At 39.3% G+C, this 16,314-nt stretch overlaps 1 protein-coding gene across 1 annotated transcript in view; it reads left to right on the top strand.

Annotated features, from left to right (window-relative positions):
* The window catches only part of THSD7B (thrombospondin type 1 domain containing 7B), a 1,126,819-nt gene that overhangs the window by 1,018,625 nt on the left and 91,880 nt on the right, over window positions 1–16,314 (top strand). Inside the window, exons 17-18 of the mRNA XM_067742059.1 lie at window positions 2,496–2,629; window positions 10,080–10,230. Coding sequence (XP_067598160.1) covers window positions 2,496–2,629; window positions 10,080–10,230 — 285 coding nt within the window. The remainder of the gene's footprint in view (window positions 1–2,495; window positions 2,630–10,079; window positions 10,231–16,314) is intronic.

The raw sequence follows: 16,314 nt of genomic DNA, 5'->3' as shown, positions 1-16,314 counted from the left end.
TTAGCAGAAAAGCTCAAGTAGATGAGCGAATAGGAGACACATAGAGAGGAGTCAAGGTGATGACTTCCTTGAATGTGTTTCCTCCCCAAGCTCCACACAGTGTGGCCCTAATTGCCACCACTGGCCCAGCCTTGCACATGGCATCTGACTACATCTGTCTACAAATCTGCTTAAAACTGAAACTCTCACTGAGTAACAAAGACATGCCCAATGGAGTCATGGGAAAGGCCTTGTGGAAGTGGTGGGAGTCACTTGGACTTTGGATGAAGGTAGGGATTTGTCAGCCAGAAGTGACAGTATAAGCAATATTAAAATGGCAGACACATTGGGGAAAAAATCAGGTAAATCCACGTGATGGAGAATCTCCTTCAAGAGGTCCCGTTTTTACACCGTTATTCAAGAAGGTGGGTCAACATCTCCCTACGCAGACCTGCTCCCTGCCTTCCAGTAGCCTGGCGATGAGGTTAGCGACTCTGCTACAGATGTAGATCACTGGGGCATAGAGAATAAAAACAGTAAGCCAGTACCTGACCAGGTGTTCAAATGTGTGTATCAAAGGTACATGCAACTAAACAGTTTTTCATTTTCCATCTGACCTTGGGGCTTTATATGGGAGGGAGGGGGAAAGTGTAAGCTCTGCTTAGTATCGAGAGCTTTAGAAAAATAGGTCCATCTCAGAGTCTATCCTATCCGCTTGCTCTCAGATTCATGCATGAGCTGTGGGAAAAATTACTTTTTTAGTTAATTTCTTCATCTCCCCCATTTGTGCAGAGTGCTTTAGCAGACTTTCTTATATCTCATAGGAAAGCCAAAAAGCTTTCTTTAAATTGTCTGATACATATTGAAGTGTTTATAGAACAAACCTGTAAATTCAGTGACAGCTTAATTTCCATGGTGAAGCTGGGTCAGCTAAACCCTCAACTGTCATGAGCTTCGTTCCCTGGTGTCTCTTAGATTCGGGTCATGTCTTTTCATTTTCATAGATTTTTTTCCCTTACCTTTATGAGTTTTAGGGGGCAGACTTTTTTCCTTTCCAAGTTATTACTTCCTTATTCTAATGTAGGCACTGCTGCTGACCCTCTCATTCCATTCTTGTCAGCATTCACAGCATGAAATGTGATTCTTTTATTACTTAATTCCTTCCTTTCCTCACGTCCATTTCCACTTCTATTTTCCCATCTCCTTTCATTTTGCCCTCACACATTTTTCACTTTGCGGTTTCCCTTATTGTTGTATGCTCTACATGAGAGCCAAATCGAACCCCACAGTTAAAAATAGTTTCTGACATTATTTGTGATTCCTAAGATGTAGTCTCGCCAATAACCTTTTCTCATCTGATTTCCATCTCACCTGCTGACAGTGCTCCAATCTTGTTTTCTGGTTATCCCATTACATAGTGCTTTCCCTTGCATTTAGTGGAAACTTGCAAGTAATGGTTCTGTTTGGATAGCACAGCCTAGTCATCATTTGCAATTTTATGGAATTGGAAAGGCAAGGGGGAGGAAAGGCATGGGGCTTAAGTCCTTGTTTAAAAGGAAAAGCACTAATTAACTATTTTGGTAATAGGTTGAATCACTACTCATCGGCATGCTACGCTAGAGCCATCTTTGTGATCTAGAGTAACATATCATATGACACAACAATTTTTTTTCTTACCAAGGGAGAACGCTGTGTTCACTATTGAGGAGTAGCGCCTTTTAAATTCAGTCTTGAAGAGGCAAATTCAATTGACCACCCAATGGTATAAAATTTCAGGAGAAAATCATCACAAATAAATGCATAGGAAGTAACCTAAGAATTCATTGACTGTATTTATTGTTTCTACTATAAATCTCTATATATTCACAGTCAGTAATCGTGCACAGCCTCTAACATGTGTGTGTTTGTCTTGTGTATGTGTGTGTCTGTGTGTTCTAGCTATGCTCTGAAAACACCCTACACATCTCTAAATTCATATAAAACCACAATGCCCAGAAGGCTAAATGATTGCCTATTAGCATTGATCATTTGGGGACATAAAAAGAAATTTCTGGTGCAAATAGTACCACTTTCCTTTTGCTTTCTAAGAACCTTATATTCAAGAGTAAATTTGCCTTACCTCTATTTGTGTCAATTGACATTGTAAAGTACATCTGAGAATACAGTATACCATATAATTGAGAGCTGGACCATCTTAATAGATGCTGTGTGAGCTCTTTGAGGAAATGAAAAGGTAATGGAATTCCTGTTCTTGGCGGTAGGTAAGGACTGTCCTTTGTTCTCTTCTGCAAAGGCATGCCATCATATTCTAGTTGATTTCCCCTGTATGTTTCTTTAGGTAAGTCAGTAATTTCAGAGAAGCCAAATATATCTTGCTTTTGGGGAATGCAGTTTGGCTCTTGGGGCCAGAGTAGAGTTCTTGGGTTCTGTTCAGCCGACTTTACTAAAAGATAGGCTATTTTTCCATAACTTGGATAGTGCCACATAATTTTCTTTTCCTTTCCTATTCTTGACAGGTACACGAGGCAGTCCCGTGTTACAGTGAGTGCAATCAGTATTCCTGGGTTGTAGAACACTGGTCTCCATGCAAAATCCACAATGAGCTGAGGTCCCTGCGCTGTGGAGGAGGAATGCAATCTAGGAAAATCAGGTGTGTGGAAATGGAGACACTGGGGAAATGTGGCAGTGGAATTTATATATTTTTATAAAAACAACAGTGTTGCTTATCCAGGTACACTCTGATTTTCACACAATATCCTCTGGCTTTGGGTCATCTTTAAGTATCCCTGGAAGTATATGTGCCTTGAGCTGCCATGTATATTGTGGGATTCCGTCTGCATCGCAGCCACAATCCTTAACATTTCCTGCAAATGATAGCAGTGGAAAAACCAACTGCATGGAGTACGCCCACATCCCTGCAGTGATATGTGGCCATCACTGCTAACAAATTAGGTGATTCTGACTGTGATGCCATGTCTCTCTTTTGTGCTGTGTTAGTAAAATTGATGGACATTGTCTTAATTTTGGATGTCAGTACATTGAAAGGTCAATTTAAGGCCTTTAATAATTTCCACTGTTAGCCTTGGAAACTAATATGAGAATACCTATGAACAGTAATGATATATTTTAATATAAAAAGAACACAGCTCTGAAAGAATTTAGTGAATACTCAGTTATTTACTGAGGGAGTTTGTTTAACATTTTTGTTTGGTAAATACAGCAGTGGTGCAAAGGAAACAGCTGGCCTGAGTTCATCAAAAAAGTCTATTTAGAAATGATTTGGGAAGAAAGAAGGATAATTTTATTACCAACTGAGGAAAATAGCAATAAATGTTAGCGAATGAATAAGCAAAAGCCAAAATATTAATCGTAAACAATGATTTAGTATGTAAAATCAAGAAGAAAACCCAGTGTGGTCAACTATTCAGTTGCATGAGCGTAGTGTATCATTTTGCTAGATTTAGGAAGTTCCATTTCAAGTGGACACACGGTGCCCAAAGCAGGTAACTCCCTATCAAGTTATCTATGAAGTCAGTTGCCAAGGCAGAGCTTACTTCTATGTGTTTATTGTTATTCAACACCAGTGAACTTACTTGATTCAGTAATTCAATACCCACCAATTCTGAGTCTTACCTAGTCCCAATGTTGCGAAATCACTGGTAAGCCTGTTGGAAGAAATAGCTGCTACCACAATCATAGACGTGCTCCTGATCACCAACCCAGGCAAAGCGTTAATAGACAAATTGTCTTTCCTTCCCTTTGTTCACTGCCTGTTCCCCTGGGGGCTAGTTGCTCAGGCTGCCAAACTTGGGCGTCTACCTCTTTTTCTTCAAAGTCTGTGTCTCTTTTTTTTTTTTTAACATCTTTATTGGAGTATAATTGCTTTACAATGGTGTGTTAGTTTCTGCTTTATAACAAAGTGAATCAGCTATACATATATCCCCGTATCTCCTCCCTCTTGCGTCTCCCTCCCAGCCTCCCTATCCCACCCCTCTAGGCGGTCCCAAAGCACCGAGCTGATCTCCCTGTGCTATGCGGCTGCTTCCCACTAGCTATCTGTTTTACGTTTGGTAGTGTATATATGTCCATGCCTCTCTCTTGCTTTGTCACAGCTTACCCTGCCCCCTCCCCATATCCTCAAGTCCATTCTCTAGGAGGTCTGTGTCTTTATTCCGGTCTTACCCCTAGGTTCTTCATGACATTTTTTTCCTTAGATTCCGTATATATGCGTTAGCATATGGTAAATCTGTGTCTCTTCCGTCCTATTTTCTCATGGCTTTGAGAAATGATTGACCAGGCTAGCTTATCAAGTAATATGTGTAAATGAGCTGTGGTACTTCTCACTCTCATCCCAGCCTGGCCTCTTAGCAGTATTAAAGCAAAGTCTCAGGAGAGAAAGGAAAGCTTTAAGAGAATAAATTGCTCGTGGCAGAATTGTGGCAGGTTGATTGAGGAAAAACACACTTGAACAAGAGGGCCTTTAAGCCATGCCTCTCAGCTCAAATGGATGAAGCCTGATATAATAAAAATAACACAACCACTAGATATGTGTTATGGGCTGAATTGTGTCCCCCTGACCCAAATCTATGTATTGAAGTCCTAACCCGCAGTACCTCAAAATGTGGCTGTATTTGGAGACAGGGTCTTTAAAGAGGTAGTTAATGTTAAATGAGATCATTGGGGCAGGCTCTAATCCAATCTGACTGATGTCCTTATAAGAAGAGTAGATTAGGACATAGACACACACAGAGGAAAAAACCTTGTGAAAATACAGGTAGAAGGTGGCTATCTACAAGTCAAAGGAGAGAGCCCTCAGAAGAAACCAACCCTGCCAACACCTTGATCTCAGACTTTCAGCCTCAAGCCTTACACGTATGTTGTTTAAGCCACACAGTGTGTGATATTTTGTTATGGCAGCCCTAGCTAACTAACGCAGACTCACTGTGTTACATACTTTATATATATGTGAAGCAGGTTTTCCAGCCATATTGCTTTCCAAACCATTATTGACCTTAATAAAATGGTGTTATAATGAGTGAAACAGTTTATCCGTTTATCTTTGGTGAAACCTCCAAACTAGAGGACATCTTCATGGTTCATACATGACAGCAATCATTTATGAATTCAAAAAATATTTATGAATATTTGCCTTCTATGTATCAGGTGCTGGGGATGCAAAAGTGAACAAAACAAGTTACTGTCCTCAAAGAACTTAGAGCAGCAGGGGAAAAAATAAATGCATAAAATACTATATAATGGAATGTCTTTGCTATGAAATGCCAAGAAAAAAATAAAATTGGATTGGTGTGATGGAGGCTACTGTTTTGGAGAGGCTGGTCAGCAAAATATTTAAGCAGAGACCCGAAAAATGTGAGAGACTTAAATGAATGTAAAGATCTATATTAAGAGAATTCCAAGGGGAAGGAGTTCCAAAGCAGGAACCTTCTCGGCTTGTTATAACAAGATGGATTACACCACGTCCCATATGGCTGGTGTCAGTACTCAAATTGTATAGTCTTCTAAAATAAGGTTAAAATATATTTTTCTAACAGCATCATGAAGCTATGGGAGGTCTGAGACAGAGTGAATGACGTGCTCTTATTTACGTTTGAAAAGGACCTTGCTAGGTGGAGTATAGAGAAGGAATTTTGGGGTGTGTAAGCAGCAGCAGGGATGAAGGTTTGAATGACATCCCAGAATTCCAGGTGAGAGAGGCTGATGGTTAGACGGGCTTTGTACTAGGGAAGGTGGTGAGGTGGTCACATTTGGACTGTATCTGGAAGGTACAGATGACAGGATTTGCTTATAAAGTGATTGTAGAATGTGGAAGAAAGAGAAGTATCGAAGATGATTGCTAGGTTTCAGGGCCTGAGCAATCATGAGAATGGTGGTGTCATTTGTTGAGATGAGAAATATTAGAAGCAAATTTGAGAGAGAAAATCAAAAGCTAGCTTTGGAACACAATAAATTTGAGATATTGGCTTTCCAACTGAGAAGGCTTGGAGTGACAGATTGGAGTTCAGAGAGTAATGGGGGTGTAAATTAGGCGTCAGCTATAAATCTGAAATATATTGATAAGAAAGAAAGAAATTGCGCCCTGGGGAACACAGATATTCATAGATTAGAGCAAAGGGAAAGATCTTACAAATGAGACTGGGAAAGAGCCAGTCAACTAGAAGGAAGACCAAGAAAATGGGAAGAAGAGAGTTTTTCAAAAAAGAAAGAGTAATCAGTTGTTTCAAATGATTCTGAGAAGTTTACTAAGATAAGAATTGGCTATTGAGTTTGGCAAAGGGGACTCTGTTGATGATCTTGATATGAGTTTTCTCTGGAATGGTAGTAAAAGTGTGATTAAAGTAAGTCCAAGAGGTAATAATGGAGGAAGAGGAGAGAGGATGTGGAGATAGCAAATATAGACATGCTTTAAAGCAGTTTTGTAATGAGCCTGAGTGGAAATGAAGGTGATGATCAAAGGGAGATATGGCAAGGAAATCGGTGATGCAGGATATGTAACTACAGGGGCATTTTCATTTGGGAACACCTTCAATTTCAGTCTTCTAAGTCTTTACTCTTGTGCTTGTCAGGACCCCTAGAAGACGCTCTTCTTAAATCACATGTGAAACAGATAATCCTAGCAACCAGTATTTGGGAAACCCAATGAAAAAAGGCTGATGTGGTGGACACAATGATGGCTCCCAAAGATATCCACATTCTAACCCCTGAAATCCGTGAATATGTTACCTTAAATAGCAAAAGATTCTTCACAGTTGTGATTAAGTTAAAGATCTTGAGATGGAAAGATTAGATTGTCCTGAATCCTCTGGATGGGAACATTTTATTCACCAGCGTCCTTCAAAGTGGATGAGGAGATGGGAAAGGAAAAACAGAAAATGTGACTAAAGGAGCAAGACACAGAGAGATACAAGGCTGCTGACTTTGAACACAGAGAAAGGGGCCATGGCCCCAAGGCATGGGGGTGGCTTCTAGAACATGAAAGAGGTAAGGAGACGATTCTCCTCTAGAGCCTCCAGAAAGGAATGCAGCTCCGCCAGAGCACTGACGTTAGCCTAGTGAGTTCCATGTTGGATTTCTATGCTACAGAACTGAAAAGTAATAAATGTGCATTGTTTAAGTCACTAAGGTAGTAGTCATTCTTTTCAATATGTTAACTTCTCCTTAAACCCTGTTTTCAATATGATGTTCCCATCCTTAATTGGGCCATGTGTTCTCTAATCCAAAGACCTGTTTTGTGAACCTCTCCAGATAATAAACCTTCAGTTACCTGCAGGGGCAGGGCTGGGGCCATCACCTAGCTCTGGGAATTGGGGAATTGGGATTTGAGAGCTTAGGTACTTCTTAAACACACTCTCAATAAATCCTCCAGTTTTTCTACCTCACCTTCATTCACATTTCCAAAGGTAAATGCCTGAATTTTCCATGTGTTCTGATGTGTAAATGGAGTGACTTTCTTTTCCCTTGAAGGCTTAGTGATCAGTTTTCTGGGTGTGCTAAGTCAGTTACCACTAGCCCATCTATTTTCCATTTTTGCCTTTGTCCTCTCCCATGTTCTTTGTCCTTGTAGGATACTGCCTTACCCTCCCTCCTTTGTTTTGTTTTGTTAGTCTTTTTGTAACAAATTCCTTTACTATTGTTTTTGTGGCTTACTGGGAGTGAACAAAGACTAATGCATGTGTTCAACTGGACACCACTGACCAGAAGTATTACCTCTTCTTTTTCAGTGAAATCATAAAAGAACATCAGCTGAGAGTGTGCAGGCAAGACGGAAAGCAATTTTCAGCTTTTAAGTTTGCCCAGGGAAAGACATTAAAGCCATTTCGTGGTCCCTCCTTCCACTATTGACTATTACCACAAAAGAAATTAAAGTCCGTAGATGACTCTGTACCTTGCCTCCCTATATTAGAAGGCACGACATCTTCTCTCCTTTTACCGTCCTCTGTTAACCTGCTTTATACAATATCTAAGTTTGTATTACTTAGCACCTCATAAAGTTTATTTTATTTTGCACCAGCTGATAGACTACTTTGCAGTTTTCCTGAATCAAAAAAAAATATATTGTTTGCAGAAAAGAAACTCAGAATGTATAGGGTAATTCATTCCAGCATAGCGTGATTTGGGGAGCACCAAAAGCTCTCCAGCGCAGCCCTCTTAAAATGCTTATTCCTTGGTTGTGGCTTTGTGTCGGAAATTACCAGATCAGCACATGGCATCATTTAGCTCATCATCGTTGTCGTTTTCACCTTTACCTTGATCATTATCACTGGAAGAAGAAGGGATCTTGTCCCTATTTTTCTTTTTCAATTCTGTACCCCAGCACCCAAGTAAGGGCATGGTGCAGAGTAAGCCGCTCAAAATATTTATGAAATGAATCATTAGTAATAAATATCTTTGTATCCCAACACCTAGCAAAAGAGGCTTATATATAGCGAGTCTTTATTAAACATTTTTGAGAAAATAATTTAAATGTGAACTTCTAATTGGGATATGATATAAATGCAGAGAAATGCCCACAGCATAGGGGGCAGCTCCATGAATCTTCACAATATAAACTCACCTGTGTACCCAACCCAGAGGCCAAGACACAAAGTATTACCAGGACTACCTAAGCCCCTGGGTATCAACCAGTCCACCAAGCGTAACTGCTATTCTGTCTTCTGACACCATAGATGAGTATTGCCTATTTCTTAACTTTCTGTGAATGGAACCATGCAGACTATACTCTTTTGTGTCCAGCTTCTTTTGTTCAACCTTATGGTTGTGAGCTCCATTCATGCAACAGTAGTTTATGAATTCTCATTACTTTATAGCATTTAATTCAATGAGTTTATCACAATATATTTCTCTGTTTTACTGTGGCTGAATAAGTATTGTAGATATTCTACTGTTGATTCTAGTTCGGTTGATTATAAATAGTGGTGCTATGAACATTTTCAGGCAGGTTTTATTTTTGGGGGGGTGGTCCACATTTGTACACATTTCTCTTGTGTATATACATAGAAGTGAAATTGTTGGGTTACATAGTATATATACGTTTAGATTTAGTAGATACTGCCAACTAGTTTGCCAAAGCATTTATGCTCCAACCAGCAGAGTGAGAAGAGCTACAATTGCTCCACATTCTTGCCAGCCCTTGATATTTACCATGGTTTTGATTTAAGCCGTTCTGGCGGGTAACACTTTGGTTTTAATTTGATTGAATCAATAACATGATTATTTATCTCATCTTCATCAGCACTTATCTCAGAGCAATTACAATATGTGCATCTATATAGCATGTGCTCAATTGCTGCATGAAAATGCTTGCTAATTGCCCTTTGGTTTATGATACGAAAATTCCTTACTGAAATGCAGAAAATACCTGAAAGAAAAATATGTTCAATTATTTTTTGCATAACTTTGCTATGACCTTAATTGTACTGAACAAAAACTAGGGAAGCTTAGATACTCTGAAAGAGAAGTCTAGGAAAGGTCTGAGAGAGTCACGGGAACTGTGAAAGGTCTAGTTATTACAAAGTGATGGATTTATTCAGAGGAGAGTCTTCAAGATTTGTTACAATTAAAAAAAAAAAAAAAAAAGGGCTTCCCTGGTGGCGCAGTGGTTGAGAGTCCGCCTGCCGATGCAGGGGACACGGGTTTCGTGCCCCGGTCTGGGAAGATCCCGCATGCCGCGGAGTGGCGGGGCCCGTGAGCCATGGCCCCTGAGCCTGCACGTCCGGAGCCTGTGCTCCGCAATGGGAGAGGCCACAGCAGTGAGAGGCCCGCGTACCGCAAAAAAAAAAAAAAAATTCTCTCTGTACTGAGACCTGAGTAAATATATTGTAGATAGTTCTATTTAGATGGAGAGTTCTTCAAAGATGACAATTGTCCCTTCTGCTTTGCCGAATAAAGGGCTCTGCCCTGAGTTATCACTCAGTAAAGCTGGACTGGCTGAGAAAGGATTTTTTTTTTCCTGGTTTCTCTGCTGGTCTTATTTTATGTTTAACTATCTCTGAGGGGTAAGTAATTACGATACATCACAGCTATTTTAAATTTACTCCCCACTGTTTTAAACGATCAAGCTATCTCGTGATCTTGCTTTGCAGATGCGTGAATGCTGCCGATGGTGAAGGGGGAGCAGTGGATAACAGCCTTTGCGACCAGGATGAAATTCCCTCAGAAACCCAGTCTTGCTCTCTTCTGTGTCCCAGCGAATGTGTCATGTCTGAGTGGGGACCTTGGAGCAAATGCCCACAGGTAATTTCTTTTCCCTTGTCAGTGGCCTAATCCTCCAGGGCTGCCATCCCTTTTGTTCTCTGCACTTTCACAGTGCTGCTCTCCAAAGCATTCTTCTCATAACATGGGAAAATAATTTTGCCCAAGAAAGAAAAAAAAAAAAAATTTCAACAAGTGAAACTGAGCAATTTAAAATGCCAGTGCTTCCTTTAAGGCCTTTATCCTGGGAACACGAGCAAGGAAAATGAGCCTGTAATGATCACACTACGATTCGAATGCACGCCCATTGTTAAAGGGGCTTCTTTGGTACCAAAATGATCCTCATTATAATCTGTTGGTTCTAATCCATTGTTACCCTTGCAGAATCAATATATCTAAGTAGCTTAACTCCACTGTGTGATTTAGCTTCCGTTAGTGATGATCTGTTTTTGCCTTGTGCTATTTTCCCAAAATGAGGTGTTCTTTTGCCATGGTCTTCTTCCAAAGCTGACCAAAAAAACACTTTTTTTAAAAAGTCTAAAGCACTTGCCTTTTTCCTCTTTTTTTTTTTCAAAAAAAAAATGGAAGCATAAGAGGAGTATGACAAAATATTCTTCACGTAGCGTGGTTCGACTTAATAATCTCAGAAGATAACGTTGGATATTTTAGACTTAACCTTTCTGCCTAAAAAGCTAAAAATCAAAATGAGGACGAGGAGCATATTTTATGGCTCCAAATGTTGGGAAGGAAAGAATTAGGATACTTTGATTTCAGTGGTGATACTGACAATTTATGGAAAGATTGTGGAAATCTTTGTATGAAAATGAAAAATATTTTTTTAAATTTTATTGCAGTGTAGTTGATTTACAATGTTGTGTTAATTTCTTCTGTACAGAAAAGTGACTCAGTTATACATATATATTTTTTCATATCCTTTTCCATTATGGTTTGTCACAGGATATTGAATATAGTTCCCTATGCTATACGGTAGAACCTTGTTGTTTATTCATCCTGTATCTAACAGTTTGCCTTTGCTAATCCCAAACTCCCAATCCATCCCTCCCCTGTCCCCCTCCCCCTTGGCAACCACAGGTCTGTTCTCTATATCTGTGAATCTGTTTTTGTTTCACAGATACGTTGATTTGTATCATATTTTAGATTCCACATATAAGTGACAATATGGTATTTGTCTTTCTCTTTCTGACTTACTTCGCTTAGTATGATCATCTCTAGTTGCATCCATGTTGCTACAAATGGCATTATTTCATTCTTTTTGATGGCTGAGTAATATTCTATTTTATATATATATATATACACCATACCTTCTTTATCCATTCTTCTGTTGATGGACATGTAGATTGTTTCCATGTCTTGGCTATTGTAAATAGTGCTGCTATGAACATAGGGGTGCATGTATCTTTTCAAATTATAGTTTTATCTGGGTATATGCCCAGGAGTGGGATTTTTGGATCATATGGCAACTCCATATTCTTAGTTTTTTGAGGAACCTCCATACTGTTTTCCATAGCAGCTGCACCAATTTACATTCCCACCAATAGTGTAGGTGAGTTCCCTTTTCTCCACACCCTCTCCAGCATTTGTTATTTGTAGACTTTTTAATGGTAGCCATTCTGACCGGTGTGAGGTGGTAACTCATTGTAGTTTTGATGTTCATTTCTGTAATGATTAGTGGTGTTGAGCATCTTTTCATGTGCCTATTTGCCACCTGTATGTCTTCTTTGGAGAAATGTCTAGGTCTTCTGCCCATTTTTTTGATTAGGTTGTTCGTTTTGTTGTTGTTGAGTTGTATGAGCCATTAGTATATTTTGGAAATTAAGCCCTTGTCAGTTGCATTGTTTGCAAATATTGTCTCCCATTCCACATTCTGTCGGTTGTCTTTTCACTTTGTTTATGGTTACCTTTGCTGTGCAAAAGCTTGTAAGTTTGATTGGGTCCCATTTGTTTATTTTTGTTTTTATTTCTATTGCCTTGGGAGAGTAACCTAATAAAACTTCGGCATGATTTACGTCAGAGAATGTTTTGCCTGGAAAATATTTTTGAAGTTAGTTAATACCTTATATTAGCAGTTTTTAATTGTTGATTCCTTATTAATTATTGAAAATTTATCTTTGATGTTTCTATAATTCTATTCCTGAAAGGGATTTTCCTTGTTCTTTGGGGATAGGACAATACAGTATTAAGATAAAGAGGGGGCTTCCCTGGTGGTGCAGTGGTTGAGAGTCCGCCTGCCGATGCAGGGGACACGGGTTCGTGCCCCGGTCCGGGAAGATCCCACATGCCACGGAGCGGCTGGGCCCGTGAGCCATGGCCGCTGAGCCTGTGCATCCGGAGCCTGTGCTCCACAACGGGAGAGGCCACAACAGTGAGAGGCCCGCGTACCGCAAAAAAAAAAAAAAAAAAGATAAAGAGGCACCAATAAAGGATAATTTGTAGGAGTGGAATGCTCGTCCTACTAAGTTATACACTTATTTTGTGTATAACTTGAATATAATGAGAGTTCACATTTCATGAGGACTTACTTTGTGCAAGACATGTGTAAGAATGATTCCCTTTAGCTCTTCCAATAATCCTGCTAAGTACCTCCTGTTACCAGTCCCATTGGACAGCCGAAGACACTGATTCTCAGAAAGGCTAAGTAGCTTTCAGAAAGTTTCACATTTACTAAGTGACGGAGCTGGGGATGAGCTGTATTCTGTCTGATGGAGCCAGTGCCTTTGATCTCACATTCTTGGCTCACTTATCTTAGGAGAATTAAGGTAGATTTAGACTCACTACTTCTCTTTCTTTAAGTTGCAACATTTATTTTAAGAACAAAGCTAGTTGTTTGAGCTGTCTGTGTGATTATTCCATGACTGAGGACATACATTCACACTTTAGAAAGTGTGGCAGCATATACTCTTTATTAATCAACCTGCAGAAGAATTAGCAACCTGAAGAAGTTTAATTAATTGCAGAGGTCATTATCTTCCTCACTTCTTTTTTTCTAATTTGCTCACAGAAGACTCCATCAAGCTGTAATCACTTTGCCATGAAAACGTTGCCCCCTTAAGTCAAGGCATCTGGCCACTGAGCTAACATATTTGTCTTGGGAGCATTTTATACAATGTTGTGATGGCCCTGGCATTCTGTGTTTGCTTCTTCAGGTTTCTTGGAGGCAATTTCCTTTAAGGTCTGCTTCTCTAAACATAATCACTTTATTTTTGGAGTGTTTAGAAATTGGAGCTAGAGAGACTATTTTAACTTCCTTTCATGTGTCTGTGGAAGATGACACAGACAGTCACTTGCCTGTCAGCATGAAGTGAGAAGGTTGTTTTTTAAACTGCTTCTATTCCTTCTTCGTTACATAGTAATAATAATAGCTCGGACAACAACAACAATACTGTCATTGAGCACATCTTAGGGAACTGACACCGTGCTGAAGTTTCATAACTGCACTTTGCTAAGATGTTAGAACACTTATCCACGGTCACTCAGGTCTATCCGACCACAATGGCCTCGTCCTTTCTCAGAGGCACCCTGTTCTCAAGTGTAAATAAAGACTTTAGAATGGGGGAAACAAAAAAAGGTAATCAGGACTCATGCCTGAGTGTTTTCTCTATCTCCAGATACGTTGCATCATTTTAATAAATTGCAGCATCTTGGCATAATGCCCCAACATCACGGGTACTTAAGTGGTGCTTGATGGTGATCATGGTCATGATTATAGCAAAGTTAGCAAGCTGGATCTGCGTGCCTGAAGTTTAATTAGCACTTCAGTGTGCATTTCCTGAGAAAAAAGGAAACCATTATTGTATAATTGTGCGGATTCATGGATTCTAAATATTGGCCATTATTTTACCAAGTTCTCCTTGCTAGTCTGCAGTGTGACATATGTTAATGAAACCAATTCACTGTTATTTTTTCTTCTTCTTTTTCTTCCCAGGACAGTTCTTTAGAGCCAAACGCATAAACAAACAAAAAAATAAGTTCCCAAAAAACCCACCAGTATTTCTGAGACAAAAATATGTTTCTGTTATATATCCACAAAATGCTCTGAAATTTATATTTTGATTTAGCTATAAAAACGTTATTTATTGTGAAATAAGCTTACTAATGTGTTTAAACATGGTTAAGTAAGTAGATTTGGCAGTTAATGAAAAGAAACTCAGCAAAGCCAATTAACTAATTAAAACTAGTTCTTGAATTCCTGTATGTGTCCTACCCTCTGAGGCCAAACATGTCTACCAGACTATCAGTGCGTCGAGGAGTTTACAGCTCTCAGTATCTTTTATAAATACGTACTGTATAGGTGCAGCAGAGGATTCAGTAGTCACACAGTGTTCCCTGATAAGATGGTAGGCACTATATAAAATAATTAAAAATCGACTTTTCTAACCTCTGGGTCAATGATTTTCACACAGATCCTCTGCCCCAGCCCGGAAATTCCGAGTCAGTATGCCTGGAGTGGTTCCCATGAATTTCCATGTCTAACAACTTTCCAGGTGATGCTGATTCTGCTATTCTGGAAACACCTTTCCACTCACAAGGCTCTTGGTCATTACCTCTAAGTCATGTTCTTTTTCAATCTCATTTGAATTACAGTTTTTTGCATAATCCTACTTATTCATTTTTGGGGGAACTGGCATTTTTAAAATTTATTTTCTTCCACGTGTATTGAGGTATAATGGACATACACCACTGTATAAGTTTAGGGTATACAGCATAATGATTCGACTTATATGCGTCATGAAATGATTACCGCAGTATGTTTAGTGAACATCCATCATCTCATCTACATAGAACATTAAAGAAATAGAAAAATATTTCCTCTTGTGATGAGAACTCTTAGGATTACTCTCTTAACAACTTTCCTATGTAACAGACAGCCATGTTAATTACATGCATCATGTTGTACATTACATCCCTGGTACATACTTACCTTATAACTGGAAGTTTGTACCTCTTGACTGCCTTCCTCCAGTTCCCTCTCCCCCCACCTCCGCCTCTGCTAACCACAAAGCTGATCTCTTTCTCTATGAGTTTGTTTGTTTTTGAAGTATAATTGACCTACAACACTTTGTAAGTTCCTGTCACACAACATGCTTCAGTTGAATACTTGAATAAGCACCTAGCATTATGTGGAAACTTAGCTTATATTTATAGATGCTTTCCACCTGCCAGACAATGTACTTAGCACTTTATTATTTCACTTAATCTGCATAATGTGAGTATGAAATAGATACTGTTATCCCCACAATGTATAGATGAGGAAACTGAGTCTCAGAGAAATGAGTAACCTCTTGCTTTTAAAGAGCAGGAAGAGGCACAGTGACTATATAAGCACAGGAGACCATATACCCTCCTACCCCCTGCAAAAGAAATAGAAGCCACACTTCCTGTAAACTTGTAGTCTCCTTTTCTGGTTTACGTGGTTATTATATTTGTGAAGGAAGATATTTCTAAATTGAACAGTCTGCTTCATTTGAATAGTTTGCCAAAGAAGGAAGGGAAGGGAGTCATGACAGAGGGTGCGAGCTAATGCCCTGAAATACTTGCTGGCTATGTGATTGTGGCCAAGTTACTTACACTTCTGAGTTGTAGGTTCCTTATCAGAAAAATAAGGATAATTACAACTGTTTTTCCAGATTGCTTAAGGATTAGAGATAATATCTATAAAATGAATAGCACAGGATATTACCTAACACAGGTTTGTTTAAAAAAAAAAAGAGGAGGCGGGAGGTGAAGGAGGAAGAAGCAGCAAATCACAGTTCCCCCTTATATTGTTCATAATGTCAGGAAACAGAAGACAGCTGTACATTTTCTAAGACATACGGGAAATATCCCTTCCCCCACACAAAATGAGTTAACGCTTGGTCTTACAGAAATAAAATGTCCCCTTCTTTGCTGAAAAATGACTTATGCCTAATTTAATAGTGGTCCCCAAAAGCAAGGCATCCGAATGACAACTCTGAATGGATGGGTTACCGCACGTACAGTAACTGTCAACTGCCAATTATAACGAAAAGGAAACAAGACAGAGGCAGTAAAAATTGGAATGGGACCATTTTAACTGTCCTGGGAAGAACTGGAGACTCTAAATGGATCAAGCAGAAACAAACACAATTC

This window comes from Pseudorca crassidens, chromosome 6 (genome assembly GCF_039906515.1).
Source record: "Pseudorca crassidens isolate mPseCra1 chromosome 6, mPseCra1.hap1, whole genome shotgun sequence".
Lineage (NCBI taxonomy): Eukaryota > Metazoa > Chordata > Mammalia > Artiodactyla > Delphinidae > Pseudorca > Pseudorca crassidens.
The sequence above is the reverse complement of the archived record's forward strand: the minus strand, read 5'-3'. Positions and strand labels throughout refer to the sequence as shown.